The 26,148-nt window shown below is 46.6% G+C and overlaps 1 protein-coding gene across 1 annotated transcript in view; it reads right to left on the bottom strand.

The window, feature by feature from the left end:
• Positions 1–3,564: 3,564 nt before the first annotated feature.
• LOC120938061 (solute carrier family 22 member 7-like) overlaps positions 3,565–26,148 on the bottom strand; it is a 31,093-nt gene continuing 8,509 nt past the window's right edge. The window contains exons 5-10 of the mRNA XM_040351735.1: positions 24,154–24,277; positions 20,553–20,662; positions 13,871–14,085; positions 10,651–10,759; positions 10,359–10,565; positions 3,565–3,743 (exon numbers count right to left, since the gene is read on the bottom strand). Of these exons, the coding sequence (XP_040207669.1) occupies positions 3,677–3,743; positions 10,359–10,565; positions 10,651–10,759; positions 13,871–14,085; positions 20,553–20,662; positions 24,154–24,277 (832 nt within the window). The 3' untranslated portion in view covers positions 3,565–3,676. The remainder of the gene's footprint in view (positions 3,744–10,358; positions 10,566–10,650; positions 10,760–13,870; positions 14,086–20,552; positions 20,663–24,153; positions 24,278–26,148) is intronic.

Here is a 26,148-nt window from a genome sequence, read left to right as displayed (position 1 = left end):
CTTCAGCTTCTGTGACCGATCGCGGGACTCCGGCGGCGATCGGGTCCCGTGGCCACGGAGCTTCGGACCGGGTCACGGGCGCGCGCCCGACCTACGGCTGGGCACTTAAAGAGGAAGTACAGGTACGTGCTTGTGCCCAGACGTGCCGTTCTGCCGACGTATATCGGCGTTAGGCGGTCCTTAAGTGGTTAAGTAAGTTTACGATTTTCTGTTGGGCTTCATTTATAGCCGGCTTGGTAAGCAGGTTGGACACCCCGGGTGTAAATGACGTATACCAGATTAATTTTTTTTTTATTCTTTATTTTAAAGGGTGTACATCATAACAAACGCACACAATGAAATTCACACCTGTTGGGCCCCTTTCACCCTGAGGCTGTCAGTAAAACACTGAGGGCCAGATTCTTGTAGATTCCGCGGCGGCGTAGCGTAAGCCATTTACACTACGCCGCCGCAAATTACTGGAGCAAGTGCCGTATTCTCCAAGCACTTGCTCCGTAATTTGCGGCGGCGTAGTGTAAATGGCCCGGCGTAAGGCCGCGTAATTCAAAGGGGGCGGCTTGTATTTAAATTAAGCGCGCCCCCGCGCCGATCGAACTGCGCATGCGCTGGGCGGAAAAATAGCCCAGTGCGCATGCTCCAGCTCACGACGGAAAACGTCAATGACGCCGACGTGAGCGTCCTTGACGTAAGGTCATATTCGCAGACGACTTAGGTAAACTACGGAAAAAGCCGACGCTAACCCGACGCCATACTTAACATGGCATACGACAGACCTTCGTAAACTTTCCCCTCATATAGCAGGGGCAAGTTTACACTTACGGAAACGTCGTAAATTCACTGCGTCGTCTGCGCGTACGTTCGGGAATCTCGCGTAAATAGCTAATTTGCATAGACGACGGGGATAACGACGAGGCGACACCTAGCGGCGGGAAAAAAAATTGCATTTTAGATCTGACAGCGTAAGAGCCTTACGCCTCTCAGATCTAAGTGATATCTATGCGTAACTGATTCTAAGAATCAGTCGCATAGATACGACGGCCCAGATTAGGACTTACGATGGCGCAAATGGCGTTGCGCTGTCGTAAGCCCTTTGAGAATCTGGGCCTGAGTGCTTTTGAAGAGCTTTCCATTCATTTCAAGGGAGAGGGGCGTTTTTTTCCACCGCCCTGCCAGCGCACCGCCCCAGTGTGAAAGCATTCATTGATTTTAATCAAAATAGTTTTTTTGTGAGCTTTTCAGGTGCTTTTTTTTATTTTTTGCTTGAATGATAGCGCCTCGGTGTGAAAGGGGTCCTAAGCCATCATGTTCAACGTAGGCCAAAGTGCAAACCAACATCTGCAGAAATATCGATGACAGTGTTCATCTAGACCAGGGATCTTCAAACTACGGCCCTCCAGTTGTTCAGGAACTACAATTCCCATCATGCCTAGTCATGTCTGTGAATGTCGGAGGTTTACAATGCCTCATGGGATGTGTAGTTCAGCAACAGCTAGAGGGCCGTAGTTTGAGGATCCCTGATCTAGACGGAGTGACTGCACACATAGGTGAAATAACAGGTCATACACTATGTGGCAAAATATACGAAAGTATGATGTTACTCAGCATTTCCAGCTTTAAACAAAAATGTATCCATATGACATCTTTATCATTTTATTTATTTTTTCCACACAAATAGAGCTTTTTTTGGTGGTATTTAATCACCTCCTGGATTTATTTATTTTTTGCTAAACAAACAAAAACGATTTTTTTTTTATAAAATTTGGCAAACCGGTAATTTTATTCCTTCACTGTTGTGCGCTGATGAGGCGGCACTGATGGGCTCTGATAGGCTGCACTGAGAGGTAGCATAAGTGACACTGATGATGAGGCACTGGTGGGCACTGATTGGCTGCACTGATGGGCTCTGATAGGCTGCACCGATGGGCACTGAGAGGTGGCACTGATAAGTGACAATGATAATGAGGCACTGGTGGGCACTGATGGGTGGCACTGAGGGGACCAATCTCCCTCGTTAAGAAGCCGGTTAACGTCTTTCTTCTTTTTTCCACATGCTGTCAGCATGAGGGAAAAGAAAAGCAGATAACCGGCTTCTGTTTACTTCCGTAATCAGCTGTCATTGGCTGACAGCTGATCACACGGTAAAGGGGCGCTGTGATTGGCCCTTTTACCCTGATCTGTGATCAGCCAAGGACTTGGCGATCACAGAGCGCACCGCCCACATGCCACAGGGGGAGAGCGGGAACAGGAGGACGTCCATGGACACCCTCCTGCCATTTTAAGCCGGTGCTGTAGCCGTCTTTCAGCTATAGGGTCGGTGGGAAAGGGGTTAACCACTTAAGGACCCCTTCACGCCGATATACCTCGGCAGAATGGCACGGCTGGGCACAATCACGTACATGTACGTGGCTCTTTAAGCCCAGCCGTGGGGGCGGGCGCGTGCACGTGACCCGGTCCAAAGCTCTGTGACCGTGGGACTCGCGGACCCGATCGCTGATGGAGTCCCGCGATCGGTCCCCGGAGCCGAAGAACGGGGAGAGCTGTGTGTAAACACAGCTTCCTCGTTCTTCACTGTGGCGCCGTCATTGATCGCGTGTTCCCTTTTATAGGGAAACACAATCGATGACGTCACACCTACAGCCACACCCCCCTACAGTTAGAAACACAAATGAGGTCACACTTAACCCCTTCACCCAAACTGCAATTGTCATTTTCACAGTAAACAATGCATTTTTTGCTGTGAAAATGACAATTGTCCCAAAAATGTGTCAAAATTGTCCGAAGTGTCCTCCATAATGTCGCAGTCACGAAAAAAAATCGCTGATCGCCGCCATTAGTAGTAAAAAAAATTTTTTTTAAAAATTGCAATAAAACTATCCCCTTTTTTGTAAACGCTATAAATTTTGCGCAAACCAATCGATAAACGCTTATTGCGATTTTTATTTTTTTTACCAAAAATAGGTAGAAGAATACGTATCGGCCTAAACTGAGGGGAAAACAAATTATGTTTTATATATTTTTGGGGGATATTTATTACAGCAAAAAGTAAAAAATATTGCATTTTTTTTTCAAAATTGTCGCTCTATTTTTGTTTATAGCGCAAAAAATGAAAACCGCAGAGGTGATCAAATACCACCAAAATAAAGCTCTATTTGTGGAGGAAAAAAGGACGCCAATTTTGTTTGGGAGCCACGTCGCACGACCGCGCAATTGTCAGTTAAAGCGACGCAGTGCCGAATCGCAAAAACTGGCCGGGTCCTTTAGCTGCCTAAAGGTCCGGGGCTTAAGTCCCCTTTCACACTTATACGACTTGTCTCACGATTTTGGACTGCAAAATCGTATGACAAGTCATTCTCCATTATTTTCAATGACTACCATTCATACTGGCACGACTTTAAGTTGTGCCTACTTCAATGTAGTCCTTGCACTACTTTGGTCCGATTTTGATACCACTTACACAGGCATTCATTGAAATCGCGGCCGCGAAATCGCGGTAAAATCGCGCGACTTTGGAGTCGTACACGTGTGAAAGGGGGCTAAGTGGTTAAGCTGCAATATGATAGCTTCTTGCCACTAGAACAGGCATGCTCCACCCAGTACACCACACTCGGGGTAAAGGACTACAAGAAAGGTTCACATTTACAAATCTGGATGAGTGCGCCCCCCTCTGGTCTCTGGGTCACATGGTGCTTCTCGGTGCCAGTTCTGTGAGTGGGGTATCGCCGTTATTCAGCCGCTCGGAGTCCCTGTGGGTGGAGAACAGGAAATGGTCAAAGCACATCCTGACAGATTTCCAGGACAATTTGCTTCATGTGTACAGCTGGGTAAGATTTTTAATGACTTCTTATTTGAAAAAAATAATATAATAGGTTTACAAACATGTTCTACTTCCCTGCTCTGTGCAATGGTTCAGCAAGCTTCACTGCAACATCTCAAATAACAAGTATTAGCTAGATTCACATAGCCCTGCGAAACTTTAAGGCAGCGTATCGTATTTACGATACGCCGCCTTAAGTCAGAGAGGCAAGTACTGTATTCTCAAAGTACTTGCCTCCTAACTTACGGCGGCGTATCGTAAATGCGGCGGGCGCAAGCGCGCCTAATTCAAAATGGGCTGAGGGGGCGTGTTTTATGTTAATATGCTTTGACCTGACGTGATTGACGTTTTTTTGGAACGGCGCATGCGCCGTCCGCCTACATTTCCCAGTGTGCATTGCGGCTAAGTACGCCTATTGATTTCGACGTGGACGTAAATGACGTAAATCCCTATTCACGGACGACTTACGCAAACGACGTAAAATTTTCGAATTTCGAAGCGGGAACGGAGGCCATACTTTAACATTGGCTACGCCACCTAGGGGGCATCTTTAACTTTAGGAGGCCTATCTCTTACAGAAACGGTGTATCTATACTGCGTCGACCGGGCTTACGTTCGTGAATAGGTGTATCTAGTGATTTACATATTCTACGCCGACCGCAATGGAAGCGCCACCTAGCGGCCAGCCTAAATATTGCACCCTAAGATAGGACAGCGCAGGCCGTCGTATCTTAGATAGGTTTAAGTGTATCTCAGTTTGAGAAGACACTTAAACTTAGGACGGCGCAGATCCGAGTTAGGTCGGCATATATACTGATACGCTGGCCTAACTCTACCTGAATCTAGCTATATGCCTGTAAACCTCGGAAAAGAAAGAATGCTCCGCATAGTGTAGATAAGTAAAGCAACTTTTGTTTATTGTAAAAAGCAGAAATAAAACTCGCAAACGTGTATAATCAGGCATAAATAATTATCTCCGCACCCCTCCGGACGTCATCGCGTCTGCTACGGCCAGACTGAGCGCCAAGAAGATGATCATTTGTATCTGATTCTACACATTTGTGTCTGCGTTTTGTAATATACAAAAGTTGCTTTATTTATCTGAACTATGTGGAGTTTATAGTTATACACTACACCACCACCACCATACCACCACCATCGTCACGGACTGTGGAAAATTTTGCTCGTCATTTGGAAATCGAGGTCCCAGAGTCTGGAGGAAGAGTGGAGAGGCACAGAATCCAAGTTGCACGAGGACCAGTGTGAAGTTTCCACAGTCAGCGATGATTTGGGGAGCCGTGTCATCTACTGGTAGGCATGTGCAAAAGGGAAAAATTTGTTTTGTTTCGTTTTAATTAGTTATTTAATTAATTTCGTTAAGTTAGATTCGTTACATGTGTTAAATTCGTTTTCGTAATTTGTTAGTTTTTGACCGAATTTCCGGTCGAATGTGAAAATATTTCGACCGGATTCGATAATATTTCAATCGGATTCTAAAACAAATTCTATTCGAATCGAATAATCTATCTTCCATTTTCTGAAATTCAAAATTCATATAGAATGAACTCAAAGTAGAATAATATATATATATATATATATATTCATTCTATATGAATTTTGAATTTCAGAAGATGATTATATATATAAATGTAATATAAATTTTTATATATATATACCGTATTTATCGGCGTATACCGCGCACTTTTTTGCCCTGAAAATCAGGGCAAAATCGTGGGTGCGCGGTATACGCTGATACCCGCTTTCACGCGCCAAGTTTTGAATACTGCGCCGACATATACCGAGTGCAGTACACTCGGGTATAGTCGGGCAGTCTCGGCTCCTCCCGCGCTCACGTCCTGGACGTACAGGACGTCAGCGCGGGTAGCCGAGCATTGCCGACAATACACGAGTGTACTGCGCTCTGTATATGTCGGCGCAGTATTCAAAACTCGGCGCGGGAAATGAGCAGGGGAGGACGTGAGGACGCCGCAGAAGGACGCCGGACCCGACGAATAGGACACCCGAAGCCGCAGAAGGGCGCCGGACCCGACGAAGAGGACACCCGAAGCCGCAGAAGGATGCCGGACCCAACGAGGCCGCCGATGGACGCCACACAAGACACCAAAACTGTAAGTACAAAAAAAACTTTTTTTCCACAGGATTGGGGGCAACTTTAGGGGTGCGCGGTATACGCGGGAGCGTGTTATACTGCGATAAATACGGTATATATATATATATATATATATATTTTATTATTCTACTCTTCTAATATTTTTATATTCGAATTTGAGTTCAGTCTATATGAATTTCGAATTTCAGAAAAAGGAAAATAGATAGAAAAAGCCAGGTCATATTCTATTGTATCTGATTACATTCTATTCAATTCCATTCTGTTCTTTACTATTCTTTGATTTTCATTCTATTGTTTTATTATTTTATATTCTATTTTATTGTATTCTTTTTTTAGAAATCGATTTATATTTTTTAGATTTTGATTCAAATTTGCTTTCAATTTTCATTCGAATTTGTTTTCGAATCAAATTGTTTTCTAATTTGATTCGAATAGAATTTGTTTTCGAATTAGAGTCGAATTTCGTCCGCGGGTTTTCGATTCGAAAACGTTCGTTCGGATTCGGAAATTCGTTAATATTACAATTCGGGAATTCGTATACGTCCGAATAATGAAAAATTTGTTCCAATTTCGATTCGGAATGAAACTGAATGCACATGCCTATCTACTGGCGTCGGTCCACTGTGTTTTTTTATCAAGTCCAAAGTCAGTGCAGCCCCTCTATCAGGAAATTCCCTCTGCTGACCAGCTTTATGGAGATTAGGGACGGGTGAACGGTTTGGCCCGGGCAAGAGTTCGGGCGAACTTTGGACGTTCTCCGAGCAACAGAATTATAGGGTAGTTTGACTGTTTGTTCGGCCCGCCGAGCAACCACAATGCACTGCGCCGCCGCACAGTGCATTAAAAGCTTTGCCCAATCAGGACACAGATCACTGTCAGAGCCATGATTGGACGCTGTCATGATGACTGTATCCAATAATGGCTCATTACTCTTAATCCTGCCTCACACTATAAAAGTATTCTTTCCATAGCGGCCATTTGTAGTGTGATGTTGGTGTGGAGAGAGATAGAACAGGGTTCTGTTCAGTGCTATTAGATAGTTAGTGTGCTATTCTGATTCTATTGTTGTCAGTGTAGAATATGGCCCGGATTCGCAAAGCACTTGCGCCGACGTATCTCAAGTTACGCCACGTAAGTGCAAAAATACGCCAACCTATCTGTGCGCCGGACCCACAAACCAAGATGCGCCTAAAAATAGGCTTAATCCGGCCGACGTAAATTGCCTACGCCGGCGTAGCGTGGGCGCACATTTAGGCTGGACGCATGTGGCCCCGGACCATATTGCTGGTCAAAGACCAGAGCACTTTTTGCGATTCGTGCGAAGTGGCTCCCAAACAATATTGGCGTCCTTTTTTTCCCCACAAATAGAGCTTTCTTTTGGTGGTATTTGATCACCTCTGCGGTTTTTAGTTTTTGCGCTATAAACAAAAATAGAGCGCCAATTTTGAAAAAAAAATAATATTTTTTACTTATTACCATAATAAATATCCCCCAAAAATATATAAAAAAACATTTTTTTCCCTCAGTTTAGGCCGATACGTATTCTTCTACCAATTTTTCATTAAAAAAAATCGCAATAAGCGTTTATTGATTGGTTTGCGCAAAAGTTATAGCGTTTACAAAATAGGGGGTAGTTTTATGGCATTTTTATAAAAAAAAAAAATTTTTACTAGTCATTTTTTTCGGTACTGCGACATTATGGCGGACACTTTTGACACATTTTTGGTTAATTGGCATTTTTATAGCGATCAGTGCTATAAAAATGCATTGATTACTATAAAAATGCCACTGGCAGGGAAGGGGGTTAACACTAGGGGGCGGGGAAGGGGTTAAGTATGTTCCCTGGGTGTGTTCTAACTGTAGGGGGGGTGGCCTCACTAGGGGAAATGACTGATCGCTGTTCATACATTGTATTAACAGAAGATCAGGCATTTCTCCCCTGACAGGACCGGGAGCTGTGTGTTTACACACACAGCTCCCGGTCCCCGCTCTGTAACGAGCGATCGCGGGTGCCCGGCGGTGATCACACCGCCGGGCACGCGCGTGGGAGTCAGGAGCGAGCGGGGGGCGCGCGTGCGCACCCCTAGTGCCCGCTTCGCGAGGTGACGTTATACTATGTGCTCTCGCGCAGGGGAGCCGACCTGCCGCCGTAGAACTGCGGCGGCTGGTCGGCATGTAGTTAATAGTGAAAATCAATAATCTTCATAAACTAAACAACATTTTCACAGTTCCAATAAAAAAGCGGTGAAAAACGTGTAAATGAATAAGTCCATCTCCAACTTCAAAGGATCACCTAGTGCAGGGGTCTTCAAACTACGGCCCTCCAGTTGTTCAGGAACTACAGTTTCCATCCTGCCTAGTCATGTCTGTGAATGTCAGAGTTTTTCAATGCCTCATGGGATGTGTAGTTCCACAACAGCTGGAGGGCCGTAGTTTGGAGATCTCTGACTTAGTGTGTCTGTCAATTAAGAAGACAAAACTCCTACGGTACTCATCAAAAGTGTTTGCCTATCTGAAAACGGACTAGAAAAAACACAGCTTGTATGACTTCAGCCCAGATGAGGAATCCACGTGTTCAGCATCTGGAATCTTCCTCCTCCACTAACCACCCCCTCAGCGACTTCTCATAATCCAGGATAAGTGGATACAAGCCATAAAATTAATCTCACATCGTGTGATAACGTTTAACACACTTTTATTAACCACTTAAGACCCGGACCAAAATGCAGCTAAAGGACCAGGCCCCTTTTTGCGATTCGGCACTGCGTCGCTTTAACTGACAATTGCGCGGTCGTGCGACGTGGCTCACAAACAAAATTGACGTCCTTTTTTTTTCCCCACAAATTGAGCTTTCTTTTGGTGGTATTTGATCACCTCTGCAGTTTTTATTTTTTGCGCTATAAACAAAAATAGAGCGACAATTTTGAAAAAAATTCAATATTTTTTACTTTTTGCTGTAATAAATATCCCCCAAAAATATATAAAAAAAAAAGTGTTTTCCTCAGTTTAGGGCGATACATATTCTTCTACCTATTTTTGGTAAAAAAAATCGCAATAAGCGTTTATCGATTGGTTTGCACAAAATTTATAGCGTTTACAAAATAGGGGATAGTTTTATTGCATTTTTTTTTTTTTTTTACTACTAATGGCGGCGATCAGCGATTTTTTTTCGTGACTGCGACATTATGGCGGACACATCGGACAATGTTGACACATTTTTGGGACCATTGTCATTTTCACAGCAAAAAATGCACTAAAAATGCATTGTTTACTATGAAAATGACAGTTGCAGTTTGGGAGTTAACCACAAGGGGGTGCTGAAGGGGTTATGTGTGACCTCATCTGTGTTTCTAACTCTAGGGGGGTGTGGCTGTAGGTGTGACGTCATCGATTGTGATTCCCTATATAAAGGATCACACGATCGATGACGCCGCCACAGTGAAGAACGGGGAAGCTGTGTTTACATACAGCTCTCCCCGTTCTTCAGCTCCGGGGACCGATCGCGGGACTCCAGCAGCGATCGCATCTGCGCGTCCCGCGGCCGTGGTCACGGAGCTTCGGACCCACGGCTGGGCATTATACAATCACGTACAGGTACGTGATTGTGCCCAGCCGTACCATTCTGCCAACGTATATCGGCGTTAGGCGGTCCTTAAGTGGTTAAAAGCATTGGTAACATACTCGCATAACACTAAAAGGTTGAATGCTAAAAAAAAAAAAAGATATCTTTACACCACACTTTGTAGCTGAATCAGCACTGTGAAAAAGCATCAGAATCCGCTAGCCGCCACCTGCCCCGCTCCTGAACGTTCACAGAGCTGCGGTATAATCCCAATCCAACTCCACTGACAGTGTTAGGCTCCGCTCCTACGCGTTTTGTCATCTAAGACTTCGTCAAGAGGATCCTCTTTACAATTAATGGGCACAGAATTTTGTTCTTTTTGTATATATACAAAGGCCCCATATTTTTGTTACCGGGAATTCCGACAGGAAAAGTCCGATGGAGCCTACACACGGTCGGAATTTCTGACCAAAAGCGTGGCGAGAGGGGGGGTGGGCACTTCTCCCACCACCGATAAAAGTGATCTTGTGGCGAATCCGCCGGGGAGACCACTTTTATCTCATAGAGAAACGCACAGCGTTCACGAAAATACTAGGGGTTATGGCAGCTAGCTGCTGCCATAACCCCCGTATTTAGCGACAAATTACTGACGTATGGGTACGTTGTTTTGCGTGAAGTGGTTAAGAAAGGGCGGGATTTGGAAATGTTACGTGGGGGGGGGTTAAGGCAGCAAGATTTCAACATTGATTGGATGTGGAGCCGAAAGCCCACAAATACACCTTGCTGGAATTGGAACACTGGTTGTGAGTAAGGATGAGCTCCACCACATAACTAACTGCCTGCCTACCTACCTTTTTTGTTCCACATCGGCGATGGTCTCCGGTAAAGGCACATTTATCGTCTCTGGCAGCAGACAGGCCAACAAGCTACAAGCCACAGCAGTTACACAGTAGATGGTCTGAGGAAGGAGGTGCCAGATGTCATCCAGCAGGAGCATCAGAGGGGCCACAGAGGCCCCAAGTCGTCCTACGAAGGAAGTGTATCCAATGCCATTCTGCCTGAAGGATTGAAACAAAAGAAAAGGACGTGTCATTTCAGTGGGGCTCATTAGCCCTGTGGGACCCCAAATGATCTATGCCATACCTGATCACAGTGGGGAAGAGCTCGGCAGTGTACAGGATGATGGCAGTAAATGCAGCTTCAGAAAATCCTTTTCCAATGATGGCCACTGCAGTGCGGAATGGTCTCAGAGCTGAGGAGAAAATACTGTAAGATCCTGACATTCAAAAGATTATTATTCTATACCGTGCCCATTACAGTACATAGGAGGGTTAGAGATCAAATCTGTACTGACCCATCACATAGAGACCAGACTAAGAGCCAACCTGTATTGACCCATCACATGTAGACCAGGAGGCCCAGAATCTGGACCCGTACTCACTCATCGCATGGGGCAAATCAGACCTATCTGACCCATCACATGTAGACCAGAGGGCCCAGAATCTGGACCCGTACTCACTCATCGCATGGGGCAAATCAGACCTATCTGGCCCATCACATGTAGACCAGGAGGCCCAAAATCTGGACCCGTACTCATCCATCGCTTGGGGCAAATCAAACCTATCTGACCCATCACATGTAGACCAGGAGGCCCAGAATCTGGACCCATACTCACTCATCGCATGGGGCAAATCAGACCTATCTGACCCATCACATTTAGACCAGGAGGCCCAAAATCTGGACCCGTACTCACTCATCGCATGGGGCAAATCAGACCTATCTGACCCATCACATGTAGACCAGGAGGCCCAAAATCTGGACCCGTACTCATCCATCGGAAAAGAGTACCGCTCCAAGCCCTGCGACCTATGCTGTGCTCCCGCCCTGTAGTACTGACAGGTGCAGACTCTGCGCTGATCCGTGGAAAAAATAAATGTTCCTGGACTGCCGCACTCTGATAGGCGATTTATTGAAACAAAATAAAGGATAAAATCCAAAGCTGTATAACATCCAAAAAATCATGCAACACTGCAATCAATGGTAAAAAGTGGACATAGGGGACAAAAAGCTAACATGTTTCACATTATGGATAGATGCTTAGTCATAGCTGGTTCCCATTGATTGCAGTGTTGTATGATTTTTTGGATGTGATACAGCTTTGGATTTTATCCTTTGTTTATTTTGTTTCAATAAATCGCCTATCAGAGTGCGGCAGTCCAGGAACGTTTCTTTTTTCCACATACTCATCCATCGCTTGGGGCAAATCAGACCTATCTGACCCATCACATGTAGACCAGGAGGCCCAGAATATGGACCCGTACTCACTCATTGCATGGGGCAAATCAGACCTATCTGACCCATCACATGTAGACCAGGAGGCCCAGAATCTGGACCCGTACTCACTCATCGCATGGGGCAAATCAGACCTATCTGACCCATCACATGTAGACCAGGTGGCCCAGAATCTGGACCTGTACTCATCGCATTGGGGCAAATCAGACCTATCTGACCCATCACATGTAGACCAGGAGGCCCAGAATCTGGACCTGTACTCATCGCATGGGGCAAATCAGACCTATCTGACCCATCACATGTAGACCAGGAGGCCCAGAATCTGGACCCGTACTCATCGCATGAGGCAAATCAGACCTATCTGACCTATCACATGTAGACCAGGAGGCCCAGAATCTGGACCCGTACTCACTCATCGCATGGGGCAAATCAGACCTATCTGACCCATCACATGTAGACCAGGAGACCCAGAATCTGGACCTGTACTCATCGCATGGGGCAAATCAGACCTATCTGACCCATCACATGTAGACCAGGAGGCCCAGAATCTGGACCTGTACTCATCGCATGGGGCAAATCAGACCTATCTGACCCATCACATGTAGACCAGGAGGCCCAGAATCTGGACCCGTACTCATCGCATGAGGCAAATCAGACCTATCTGACTCATCACATGTAGACCAGGAGGCCCAAAATCTGGACTCGTACTCATCCATCGGAAAAGAGTACCGCTCCAAGCCATGCGACCTATGCTGTGCTCCCGCCCTGTAGTACTGACAGGTGCAGACTCTGCGCTGATCCGTGGAAAAAATAAATGTTCCTGGACTGCCACACTCTGATAGGCGATTTATTGAAACAAAATAAAGGATAAAATCCAAAGCTGTATAACATCCAAAAAATCATGCAACACTGCAATCAATGGTAAAAAGTGGACATAGGGGACAAAAAGCTAACATGTTTCACATTATGGATAGATGCTTAGTCATAGCTGGTTCCCATTGATTGCAGTGTTGTATGATTTTTTGGATGTGATACAGCTTTGGATTTTATCCTTTGTTTATTTTGTTTCAATAAATCGCCTATCAGAGTGCGGCAGTCCAGGAACGTTTCTTTTTTCCACGTACTCATCCATCGCTTGGGGCAAATCAGACCTATCTGACCCATCACATGTAGACCAGGAGGCCCAGAATCTGGACCCGTACTCACTCATTGCATGGGGCAAATCAAACCTATCTGACCCATCACATGTAGACCAGGAGGCCCAGAATCTGGACCCGTACTCACTCATCGCATGGGGCAAATCAGACCTATCTGACCCATCACATGTAGACCAGGAGGCCCAGAATCTGGACCCGTACTCATCCATCGCTTGGGGCAAATCAAACCTATCTGACCCATCACATGTAGACCAGGAGGCCCAGAATCTGGACCCGTACTCACTCATTGCATGGGGCAAATCAGACCTATCTGACCCATCACATGTAGACCAGGAGGCCCAGAATCTGGACCTGTACTCATCCATCTCTTGGGGCAAATCAGACCTATCTGACCCATCACATGTAGACCAGGAGGCCCAGAATCTGGACCCGTACTCACTCATTGCTTGGGGCAAATCAGACCTATCTGACCCATCACATGTAGACCAGGAGGCCCAGAATCTGGACCCGTACTCACTCATCGCATGGGGCAAATCAGACCTATCTGACCCATCACATGTAGACCAGGAGACCCAGAATCTGGACCCGTACTCATCCATCTCTTGGGGCAAATCAGACCCATACTGACCACATGGAGAAAATGAGGACTAGAGATCGGACCTGTACGGAGCCATTAGTGGGTTCTAATTAGACCCGTACTAAATATTCACATGAGACAGAACAATGGACAAGAAGTGATATTGTACAGAAAGTTACACCCGGCATACAGGACAAAAGAAGTGGTACTGTGCATTTTCAATATAGAATATATACATTTTCTTTATAGAATAAAACAGATAGATGAATTAAATGACTAATGTTTGTCCTTTGTACATCTCCCCTACCACAAAGCTGTGGTCCCCATTTCTACTTACATGGAGGGATCCCGGCAGACACTCCGATGCAAACTCCAGTCATAAGAATGGTGAAGATTAGTGACCAGCGGCGGCCCAGGTGGTTCATGAGGAAATAGACACCCAACTTCCCAGGAAATTCCACCAAGGAGTAGAGAAAATGGGTGAGATAGATGTCAAATCCAAAACTAGAGACATTCAGAATGATGCCGTAATAGGAAAATGCCACACCAAACCTGCCGACAATAAACAAGAGTGGTGTGAGGTGACCTCTCTGAGTACGGGACCAGGGACACAGCAAGATAGGCACCAGGAGGGTTGGCACAGTGGATCTGTTAGAGGCACATGCTGAGGCCAATGAGCCATGACACCGGTTTAATGGTTAGGACCCCCAGTTCGGAGCACTAAAGTGCTTGATGTCATTGGTTCCCACAAAGTGTCAGTTAGTGTCAAACTGCCTGCCACACAGTGGGGAAAAAAATATTTGATCCCCTGCAGATTTTGTAAGTTTTCCCACTTACAAAGAAATGAAGGGTCTATAATTTTTATCATAGGTGTATTTTATACGATAGAGACAGAATATCAACCAAAAATCCAGAAAAAACACACAATACAAATGTTATATGGGGTGAGGATGGTAATGAGAAAAGTGAGGGATCCGCCCAGAACTACACGGGAGGAGCTTGTGAATGATCTCAAGGCAGTTGGGACCGCAATCACCAATCAAATCATTGGTAAGACAATACACCGCCATGGATTAAATTCCTGCAGCGCCCAAAAGGCCCCCCTCCTTCAGAGGGCACAAGTAACGGCCTGTCTGAAGTCTTCCATTGAACATCTAAATGATTCAGAGAAGGATTGGGAGAAAGTGCTGTGGTCAGAGGAGAGCAAAATGTATTTCTTTGGCAATAATTCGACTCGCTGTGTTTGGAGGAACAAAAACGCTGACTATGACCCTAAGAACACCGGGCCAGATCCACAGCCAGCCGCCGTAACTTAAATATTGCCATTTAAGTTACACTGCCGGAAAATTTCTACCTAAGTGCCCGATCCACAAAGCACTTACCTAGAAATTTTCGGCTGTGTAACTTAAATCCGGCCGGCGCAAGGCGAGTCCCATTTAAATTAGGCGCGCTCCCGCGCCGGCCGTACTGCGCATGCTCACTACATCATTTTCCCAACGGGCATTGCGCGGTTTTACGTTACACCGAGTTTTGTGAATCGCGCCGGGTAAAAAAAGTTGCGTCGGGAAAAAAAAAAGATACGGCGGGAATTTTTTTGTTAAAAAAAAAAAAATAACAGCGTCGCGGGAAATAAGGGTCTACTTTTACATGGTGTACTAACTTTACACCTTGTAAAAGCAGCCCTAATTTTGCGTTTGCAAACTAATACTTACGGAGAAAAAACGAAGCTGAAAAGCTTTGTGGATCTCCGTAAGTGCTAATTTGCATACCCGACGTGGCATTTCGACTCAAAATGCCCCCAGCGGCAGATGCGGTACTGCATCCTAACATCCGGCAGTGTAAGTCCCTTACACATGTCGGATCTTCTGCCTAACTATGGAAAACTGATTCTGTGGATCAGTTCCAAAGATAGAAACAGGGATACGACGGCGTATCAGTAGATACGCCGGCGTATCCCTTTTGAGGATCTGGCCCACCATCCCTACAGTCACACACGGAGGTGGAAACATTATGCTTTGGGCCTGTTTCTCTGCTAAAGGTACAGACCGACTTTGTCGCATTAAGGGGCCAAAGGACGGGACCATGGATTGTAAAATCTTAGATGAGAACCTTCTTCCAGCATGACAATGAGGCCTCGTACACACGACAGAGTTTCTCGGCAGAATTCAGCGAGAAACTCGGTCAGAGCCGGATTCTGCCGAGAAACTCTGTCGTGTGTACACTTTCGGCCCGATGGAGCCGCTGATGAACTCGTCGAGAAAATAGAGAACATGTTCTCTATTTTCTCGTTGTTCTATGGGAGAACTCGGCCCGCCGAGCTCCTCGGCGGCTTCAGGGCTGAACTCGCCGAGGAACTCGATGTGTTTGGCACGTCGAGTTCCTCGGCCGTGTGTACGAGGCCTGACTCAAAACATACCACCAAGGCAACAAAGGAGAAGCACATTAAGGTCATGGAGTGTTAAGAAAAAATGTTACTGCGCTGATCCAAAGATGACGCAAGTATTGCGAAACGCGTAGAAGTTGTTTGGATACACACGAAGGGGGAGTGCACCATGCGTGGCAATCATCTGTTGAAACACAGGGGAACAGAAGCGAGGTACGCACGCCATTCGAGAAACAACACAAACGCTGGTGAGCGGCTATAACGCTCGACACTGCCAAGGATACTTAGTGCCGGTCAAAGGCACTTTTCTTGTAAGTGCAGTGGCCCGGATTCAGCTAGATTTGCGCATTTATTACGGAGGCGCAGGGCAACGATTTTGCCCTGCGCCCCCGCAATTTTTTTGCGCTGCCCTCGATTCACGGAGCAGAAGCTCCGTAAATTGCGCGGGCGCGCCGGCAAAATGCCCGGCGCAAGCGCGCGCAATTTAAATGATCCCGTAGGGGGCGGGAATCATTTAAATTAGGCGTGTTCCCACGCCGATCGTGGAGCGCATGCTCCGTCGGGAAACTTTCCCGACGTGCATTGCGGCAAATGACGTCGCAAGGACGTCATTTGCTTCAAAGTGAACGTGAATGGCGTCCAGCGCCATTCACGAATCACTTACGCAAAGTACGTAAAATTGCTAATAGCAGGGGCAGCCTTACGCAAAAACCGCCGTACGGAAACAACGTAAATTGCGTACGCAGGGCTCGGGCAACATTGTGAATCGGTGTTAGTATGCAATTTGCATACTATACGCTGAGCACAACGGGAACGCCACCTAGCGGCCATCGCAAGAATGCAGCCTAAGATATGCGGGCATAAGAGCCTTATGCCGCGCAGATCTTAGGCTGCAGTTGGCGTAACGAGGTTCCTGAATCAGGAGCACTCGTTACGCCGGGGCAAGTAAGCAATTGCGCTGTGTAACCTATGGTTACACAGGCGCAATTGCTTCTTGAATCCACCCCACTGTTTTTATTATTTTAATAAATAGTTGTTTTTGCGTACTACACCATGATGAGCCCCTTGTTTTTGAGGCACTAAGGAAATCTTGAAAGAGGGAGGAGGACATACCCAGTGGCTATCAGAAAAAAAAACATTTTAGGGCCTTTTATTGTTCGGGGTCTGGTGAGTGTTCAGTTTAGCCGTTGGTGATGGTGGCACGTGTTTGTCGGGTGGAAGAGACAGCCGGACACATCGGACACTTTTGACACATTTTTGGGACCATTGTCATTTTGCACAGCGAAAAGTGCTATAAAAATGCACTGATAACTGTGAAAATGACAATGGCAGTGAACGGGTTAACCACTAGGGGGCGCTAAGGGGTTAAGTGTGCCCTAAGGGAGTGATTCTTTCTGTAGGGGGGCGTGGCTGTAGGTGTGACGTCACTGATCGTCGTTCCCTATGACAGGGAACAGACGATCAGTGACAAGCCACACAGAAGAACGGGGAAGGTGTGTTTACACTGACCTCTCCCGGTTCTTCTGCTCCTGTGACCCGATCGCTGGACACCGGCGGCGATCGGGTCTGCGGGTCCCGCGGGCGCAGTCACTGAGCTTCGGACCGGGTCGCGCGTGCGACCCACGGCTGGGCTCTTAAAGGTGGCCGTGCCATTCTGTCGACGTATATCGCCGTTAGGTGGTCCTTAACCCCTTAACGCCCGCCGCACGACTATTTACGTCCGCAGAATGGCACGGACAGGCAGAAGGACGTATATATACGTCCTTGCCTTCTAGCGGGTGGGGGGGTCCGATCGTGACCCCCCCCCCCCGCTGCGTGCGGCGGGTGGGTTCCCACGGGGAGCGATCCAGGACGACGGCGCGGCTATTCGTTTATAGCCGTTCCGTCGCGATCGCTCCCCGAGGCTGAAGCACGGGGAGAGCCGTATGTAAACACGGCTTCCCTGTGCTTCACTGTGGCGGCGTATCGATCGAGTGATCCCTTTTATAGGGAGACTCGATCTATGACGTCAGTCCTACAGCCACACCCCCCTACAGTTGTAAACACACACTAGGTGAACCCTAACCCCTACAGCGCCCCCTGTGGTTAACTCCCAAACTGCAACTGTCATTTTCACAATAAACAATGCAATTTAAATGCATTTTTTGCTGTGAAAATGACAATGGTCCCAAAAATGTGTCAAAATTGTCCGAAGTGTCCGCCATAATGTCGCAGTCATGAAAAAAATCGCTGATCGCCGCCAATAGTAGTAAAAAAAAAAAAAATAATAAAAATGCAATAAAACTATCCCCTATTTTGTAAATGCTATAAATTTTGCGCAAACCAATCGATAAACGCTTATTGCGATTTTTTTTACCAAAAATAGGTAGAAGAATACGTATCGGCCTAAACTGAGGAAAAAAAATGTTATATATGTTTTTGGGGGATATTTATTATAGCAAAAGGTAAAAAGTATTGATTTTTTTTCAAAATTGTCGCTCTATTTTTGTTTATAGCGCAAAAAATAAAAACCGCAGAGGTGATCAAATACCACCAAAAGAAAGCTCTATTTGTGGGGAAAAAAGGACACCAATTTTGTTTGGGAGCCACGTCGCACGACCGCGCAATTGTCTGTTAAAGCGACGCAGTGCCGAATCGCAAAACCTGGCCTGGGCATTTAGCTGCAAAATGGTCCGGGGCTTAAGTGGTTAAAATACACCTATGATAACAATTATTGACCCTTTATTTCTATGTAAGTGTGAAAATTTACAAAATCTGTAGGAGATCAAATAATTATTTTCCCCCAATGTACTATTGCATGAAAATAAATATTCCAGTATATACACCATAGTTTGTAGACGCTATAACTTTTGCGCAAACCAATCAATATATGTTTATTGGGATTTTGTTTACGAAAAATATATAGCAGAATGTAAAAAAAATATATATTTTTTTTTTTCAAAATTGTTTATAGCGCAAAATAATATAAAACCCGCAGAGGTGATCAAATACCACCAAAAGAAAGCTCTATTTGTGAGAAAACATTTCTATAAATGTAATTTATTCACAACGTTTATTGACTGCGCAATTGTCAGTTAAAGTAATGCAGTGCCCCTATACAAAAAATGGCCTGGTCATAAATGGGGGTAAATCTTCCGGAGGTCAAGTGGTTAAAGTGTATATCTAGGAAACCCAACCTATACAATGCATTTCTATGATAAATGCACACACACACAATATTTTGGGTGTAAGGATAGGATACAATTGGAGTCATCATTTTAAAAACGTATTTAAATATATAAATTAGCCAATTATGAATCTAAAAGATTATTTATCTTCTAGAACAGGGGTCTCCAAACTTTCTAAACAAAGTAAACAGTTCCCCATCTTTGGTATTAGGGGGAGGAATAGTGCCCCATCGTTGCTGTCAGTGGGAAGAGTAGTGCCCCATTACTGGTGTCAGTGGGAGGAATAGTGTCTCATTGTTGGTATTAGGGGGAGGAATAGTGCCCCATCATATGTGTCAGTGGGAGAAATATAGCTAGATTCACAAAGAGTTACGCCGGCGTATCAGTAGATACGCCGTCGTAACTGTGAATCTGCACCGTCGTACATTTAAGTGTATTCTCAAACTGAGATACACTTAAATGTAGCTAAGATACAACTGCCTGCGCCGTCGTATCTTAGCTGTCTAGTTCCCCCGGCGGCTAGGGGCGTGAACGCTGATTTACACCTAGAATGCGTAAATCAGCGAAATACGCCTATTCATGAACGTACGCTTGCCCATCGCAGTAAAGATACGCCGTTTACGTAAGGCGTTTCCCGGCGTAAAGTTAGTCGAACAAATAGCTGGCCTAGCCAATGTTAAGTATGGACGTCGTTCCCGCGTCGAATTTAGAAAATTTGACGTTGCTTGCGTAAGTCGTCCGTGAATGGGGCTGGACGTAATTTACGTTCACGTCGAAACCAATACGTGCTTGCGGCGTACTTTGGAGCAATGCACACTGGGATATGTCCACGGACGGCGCATGCGCCGTTCGTTAAAAACGCCAATCATGTCGGGTCACGAGTCATTAACATAAAACACGCCCCCCTGTTCCTCATTTGAATTAGGCGCGCTTAGGCAGTCCCATTTACTCTACGCCGCCGTAACTTAGGAGGCAAGTGCTTTGTGAATACAGCACTTGCCTCTCTGACTTACGGCGGCGTAGAGTATATGCCATACGCTACGCCGGCTAAAAATTAAGCCAGTCTTTCTGAATCTGGCTAATAGTGTCTCATTGTTGGTGTCAGTGGGAGGAATAGTGCCCCATCATTGGTATTAGGGAGAGGAATTGTGCCCCATCATTGTTATCAGTGGGAGGAATAGTGCCCCATCTTTAGTGTCAGTGAAAGGACTAGTGACCCATCATTGGTGTCAGTAGGAGAAATAGAATGGCAGGAATTATGCCCCACGGTTGCTGACAGTGGTAGGAATAATGCCCCAATGGCCAGATAAAAGCAAGCAAAGGGCCACATCCGGCCCCTGGGCCACAGTTTGGAGACTACTGTTCTAGAAGATGAGCATTGGTATATGATTGGCGGCAGCATTTCCCTCTGGGGTCCCTGGCACAGTATTATGGATGATAGATACAAGTACAGTGGGGGGTCTCCTCACCACACCAGCCCGCAACACACAGAGATCCTCCGGAGACGTGGTGTACGGAAGAGGTCGATGTAAGAATAGGTATGAGATGAGGGGTCAGCTTCCGCCAGTGCCTGGATACTCTGCCCAGAGGAAGATAATATGGTTAGTATATTGTACCATTATTATTTCATAGACAGCAGAATACTCGTGACTGGCCACCATTCACTCCCCGATGTGGGACCATCTACAGGTCCTGTAGGCAACCAATCCTTGTGTAGTTCTGCAAAGCAGCAAATATGACTCCCCCATGTGTACAAAGTAGGGCTGCGCCGATCCTGGTATCAGGATCGGTGATAATACTAGTGGCCAGATTCAGATACAGTTATGTCGCGTAACTCTGAATCTGCGCCGTCATAAATTTAAGCGTATTCTGGAAACCAGATACGCTTAAATTAGGCTAAGATACGAGCGGCGTAAGTCTCCTACGCCGTCGTATCTTAGGGTGCAATATTTAGGCTGGCCGCTAGGTGGCGCTTCCGTCGAGTTCGGCGTAGAATATGTAAATGCCTAGATACGCCGATTCACGAACGTACGTGCGCCCGTCGCAGTAAAGTAACGCCGTTTACGTAAGGCATTTTCCGGCGTAAAGTTATTCCAACAAATAGCTGGCCTAACCAATGTTAAGTATGGCCGTCGTTCCCGCGTCAAAATTTTAAATTTTTACGTCGTTTGCGTAAGTCGTCCGTGAATGGGGCTGGACGTAATTTACGTTCACGTCGAAACCAATACGTCCTTGCGGCGTACTTTGGAGCAATGCACACTGGGATATGTACACGGATGGCGCATGCGCCGTTCGTAAAAAACGTCAATCACGTCAGGTCACCAAACATTAACATAAAACACGCCCCCCTTTTCCTCATTTGAATTAGGCGCACTTACGCCGGCCCCATTTACGCTACGCCGCCGTAAGTTAGGAGGCAAGTGCTTTGTGAATACAGTACTTGCCTCTCTGACTTAAGGCGGCGTAGCGTAAATACGATACGCTACGCCGCCTTAAAGATGCGGCGACCTACTTGAATCTGGCTATAAGCATTTACACAAGTACTTGTACTCAGGGCCGGTAGTAGACTTATTTGCACCCTCCCCAGGGCTCCCACCCTGCCTCACCTCCTTGCCAACATTAGCTCTAATGTGCGGCAGCTCATTGGCTGGATACTTCGTCTTCACGGAGTGGCTGAAGTTTGCAGGAGATGGCTTTGTCTCCTGCTAACATCATCTGCATCCTGCAGCGGTATGCGGAACATCGGCGCAGTGTGTGGGGAACAGAGCAGCCATCAGAATTTTTAAGGCACCTTACGCAGCTTTAGGCCTGGGCTCCCCCGGGCCTGACCCCCTTACTTTAGAGTTTACCCCGTTCATCCCCAAAGTCCCCCCCCCTTACATCAGTGTACCAAGAGTCCCCTCTCCTTAAATCAGGGTCCTCAGAGTACCAGGGCTGGATTTCAGACAAGGCCACCAAGGCCAGGCCTCGGGGCGGCAGTGGGTGCAAGGGCGGCGCCGCCTGTGCGGGGACGTCACGCCGCTTACAGCCAATCGCTGATCGGTCCTCGCTATGCTCTTTACGTCGCTTAGCAACTTTCCTGAAGGTTCCCAAGCGTTCCCGCCCCCGAGCCACAGAACTTTCCAGAGGCTTCCAGTCCGAGAGAGCGCTGTCCAATCAGGGGCAACGGGTTGGTCAATGACGTCAATAGGAAAGGAGAAGCTTTGTGAGCGTTCCAGACGGAGCTGTTAGTCAGACAACAGCTCGGCCAATCAGTGCCGTGAGGGGGCGGGCTAAGCAGAAGCTTCACGACTGTTCCAGATGGAGATGTCAGTCAAACAGCTCAGCCAATCAGTACTGTGAAGGGGGCGGGCTGGGGGGAAGCTTCAAGACTGTTCCAGATGGAGATGTCAGTCAGGCAATTAAAATGATTTTTTTTTTTTTACCTAATTTCTATTACATGGGGGGGGGGGGCTCTCAGAAGCCCTCTATGTGATGGTGTGTGTGGGGGGGGGGGGGGGGGGCATTGAAGGACCCAGCCTTGGGGCGGCAAAGGGAGAAAATCCGGGCCTGCAGAGTACCCCCCCTTACATCAGGGTCCCCAGAATTCACCCTTACAACAGAGACCCCAATTTAATTAGAATCCCCAAATTCTTATCTTACATTAGAATCCCAAGGTCCCCCCCCCTACATCAGGGGGGGACCCTTACATCTGGGTCCCCATAGTCCCCCTTACATCAGGGTCCCCATAGCCCCCCTTAAATCAGGGTCCCCATAGTCCCCCTTACATCAGGGTCCCCATAGTCCCCCCTTACATCAGGGTTCCCAGAATCCTCCTGGCCATTACTGTGTCCTAGGTAGCAGTGCGCCCTAGGCGGCTGCCTAGTTCGTCAAGTGGTAGCACCGACCCTGCTTGTACTTGTGCAAATGATCCAATACCTAAAACCGATACCTTTTCGGTGCGATTTGAGCCCATACAAAATGTGTCATTGCAAAGGGGATTTTTTTTTCATATTCCTGGAGTTGGGCTTCATCAGGAGTCACTTACATACTTAACCTCAATAATTTCACCTTCCCTATTGACTCTACTGCATTTCCCCTACCAGGAATGGACTGGCCATCGGGACTACCGGGAGATTCCCGGTGGGCCCATGGCTCAGTGGGCTGGTCGGAGGTCCGCAGCGATCTACCCGTCAATCGCCGACAGCTGGCGCCTGACGAGTAGATCGAGATTAGCTAGCATGCAGAGTATCTCAGGAAGCGTGTGTTCTCAAGTCACGCTGAGGCTGCTCCCCGACCCCGGCGGCCCCTCCTTTCTTCTCATCCATCCATATTTTCTTGAGACATCATCTGGGACGAGAAGAGAAGAGAGAAGGGGCCACCGGGGGGCGAGGAGCAGCTGTGACTTGAGAGAGAACACACACTTCCTGCGCTACTCTGCATGCTGGCTGGTAACCGATGTGCCATGTGCCTGGATGTGCCCCATGTCTTGATGTGCTATATGCCCTGATCTGATGTGCCCTGTGCACCGTACCCCGTATCCTAATGTGCTCCGTGCCCTGTGCCCCGTGTCCTGACGTGCTCCGTGCCCTGATGTGCTATGTGCCCTGATGTGCACCGTGCTATGTGCCCTATGCCCTGATGTGCCATGTGCCCTGATGTGCTATGTGCCCCGTGCCCTGATGTGCCCTATGCCCTGATGTGCTCTGTGCTTTGATGTGCTCTGTGCCCTGATGTGCCCTGTGGTGCTATGTGGCCTGATGTGCCCCATTCCCTGATGAGCCCCGTACCCTGATGTGATCTGATGTGCCCCGTCCCCCGATTTGCTGTGCCTCAATGTGATGGGCCCTGATGTGCCCCGTACCCTGATGTGCTGTGTGCTGTACCCTAATGTGCTGTACCCTGATGTGCTGAGCTCTGTACCGTGACCTGATGTGCATCGTACCTTGAGTGTTGTGCCCTGGACCGGTCTGGATGAAGACCAGGGCCACATTTTTGTCCCAGTCCAGCCCTGTCCCCTACCAGCAAACTCTCTCCTAAAAACTGCCAGTTTCACTCATGCCTAATCCAGGGCACCGCAGAGCATCTCACCTCACTGTTCTTCTTGAATGCATCCAAACTGCAACCATTCATGGCAGCGCAACTCATCAGCACTTCTTCAGCCTCCTTAGCACGACCCTTTGCCAACAGCCAGCGTGCGGACTCAGGAACCCACCTAGAAAAAAACAGGCATAGCATTATGCCGCGTACACACGATTAAACAACGGTTTTTCCAACTTCATCATTAAAACGACGTTGCCCACACACCATCGTTTAAAAAAAATGCTCTAGCAAATCGCGGTGACGTACAACACGTACGACGGCGCTATAAAGGGGAAGTTCCATGCGGATGACGCCACCCTTGGGGCTGCTTTAGCTGATTTCCTGTTAATAAAAGACAATTCGCGCTTTTCTGTCTGTTACAGCGTGATGAATGTGCTTACTCCATTACGAACGCTAGTTTTACCAGAACGAGCGCTCCCGTCTCATAACTTGCTTCTGAGCATGCGCAGGTTTTTAACGTCGTTTTAGCCCACACACGATTATTTTTTACAACCCGAAAAAACGCCATTGTTTAAAACGTTTTTAAAAAATTCAGCATGTTCGAAAAAAAAATGTTGACGTTTTTCAGAACCCGAAAAATGATGTGAAGCCCACACACCATTATTTTAAATGACATTTTTTAAAAACGTTGTTTTTTTAATGCTAAAAAATGATCGTGTGTACGCGGCATAACACCATCACATTGGAATTTATATCACTATGGATGGGCCTCATGCCAGCACTGCAGCATATTGTACAGTGGGGATCAAAAGTTTGGGCACCCCCAGGTAAAAATTTGTATTAATGTGCATAACGAAGCCAAGGAAAGATGGAAAAATCTCCAAAAGGCATCAAATTACAGATTAGACATTCTCAAATTATGTAAAAAAAAAGTTAGATTTTATTTCCATCATTTACACTTTCAAAATTACAGAAACCAAAAAAATGGCGTCTGCAAAAGTTTGGGCACCCTGCAGAATTTCTTTGCAAAGCTGAGAGCTGCCAGTGTCATGGATTGTTCTCAATCATCGTCTGGGAAGACCAGGTGATGTCAATCTCAAAGGTTTTAAATGCCCAGACTCATCTGACCCTCCCCCAACAATCAGCACCATGGGTTCTTCTAAGCAGTTGTCTAGAAAACTGAAAGTGAAAATAGTTGACGCTCACAAAGCTGGAGAAGCTATAAGAAGATAGCAAAGCGTTTTCAGATGTCAATATCCTCTGTTCGGAATGTAATTAAGAAATGGCAGTCATCAGGAACAGTGGAAGTTAAAGCAAGATCTGGAAGACCAAGAAAAATATCAGACAGAACAGCTCGCAGGATTGTGAGAAAAGCAATTCAAACCCACGTTTGACTGCGCGATCCCTCCAGAAAGATCTGGCAGACACTGGAGTTGTGGTACACTATTCCACTATAAAGAGATACTTGTACAAATATGGTCTTCATGGAAGAGTCATCAGAAGAAAACCTCTTCTACGTCCTCACCACAAAAATCAGCGTTTGAACTTTGCAAATGAACATATAGACAAGCCTGATGCATTTTGGAAACAAGTTCTGTGGACCGATGAGGTTAAAATAGAACTTTTTGGCCGGAATGAGCAAAGGTACGTTTGGAGAAGAAAGGGCACAGAATTTAATGAAAAGAACCTCTGTCCAACTGTGAAGCATGGGGGTGGATCAATCATGCTTTGGGGTTGTATTGCAGCCAGTGGCACAGGGAACATTTCACGAGTAGAAGGAAAAATGGATTCAATAAAATTTCAGCAAATTTTGGATGGTAACTTGATGGCATCTGTGAAAAAGCTGAAGTTAAAGAGAGGATGGCTTCTACAAATGGATAAGGATCCTAAACACACCTCAAAATCCACGGGGGATTACATCAAGAGGCGTAAACTGAAGGTTTTGCCATGGCCTTCACAATCTCCTGACCTCAACATAATTGAAAATCTACGGATAGACCTTAAAAGAGCAGTGCGTGACAGACAGCCTAGAAATCTCAAAGA

This window comes from Rana temporaria, chromosome 4 (genome assembly GCF_905171775.1).
Source record: "Rana temporaria chromosome 4, aRanTem1.1, whole genome shotgun sequence".
NCBI classification, from domain to species: Eukaryota; Metazoa; Chordata; class Amphibia; order Anura; family Ranidae; genus Rana; species Rana temporaria.
This window is presented reverse-complemented; position numbering and strand designations above follow the sequence as displayed.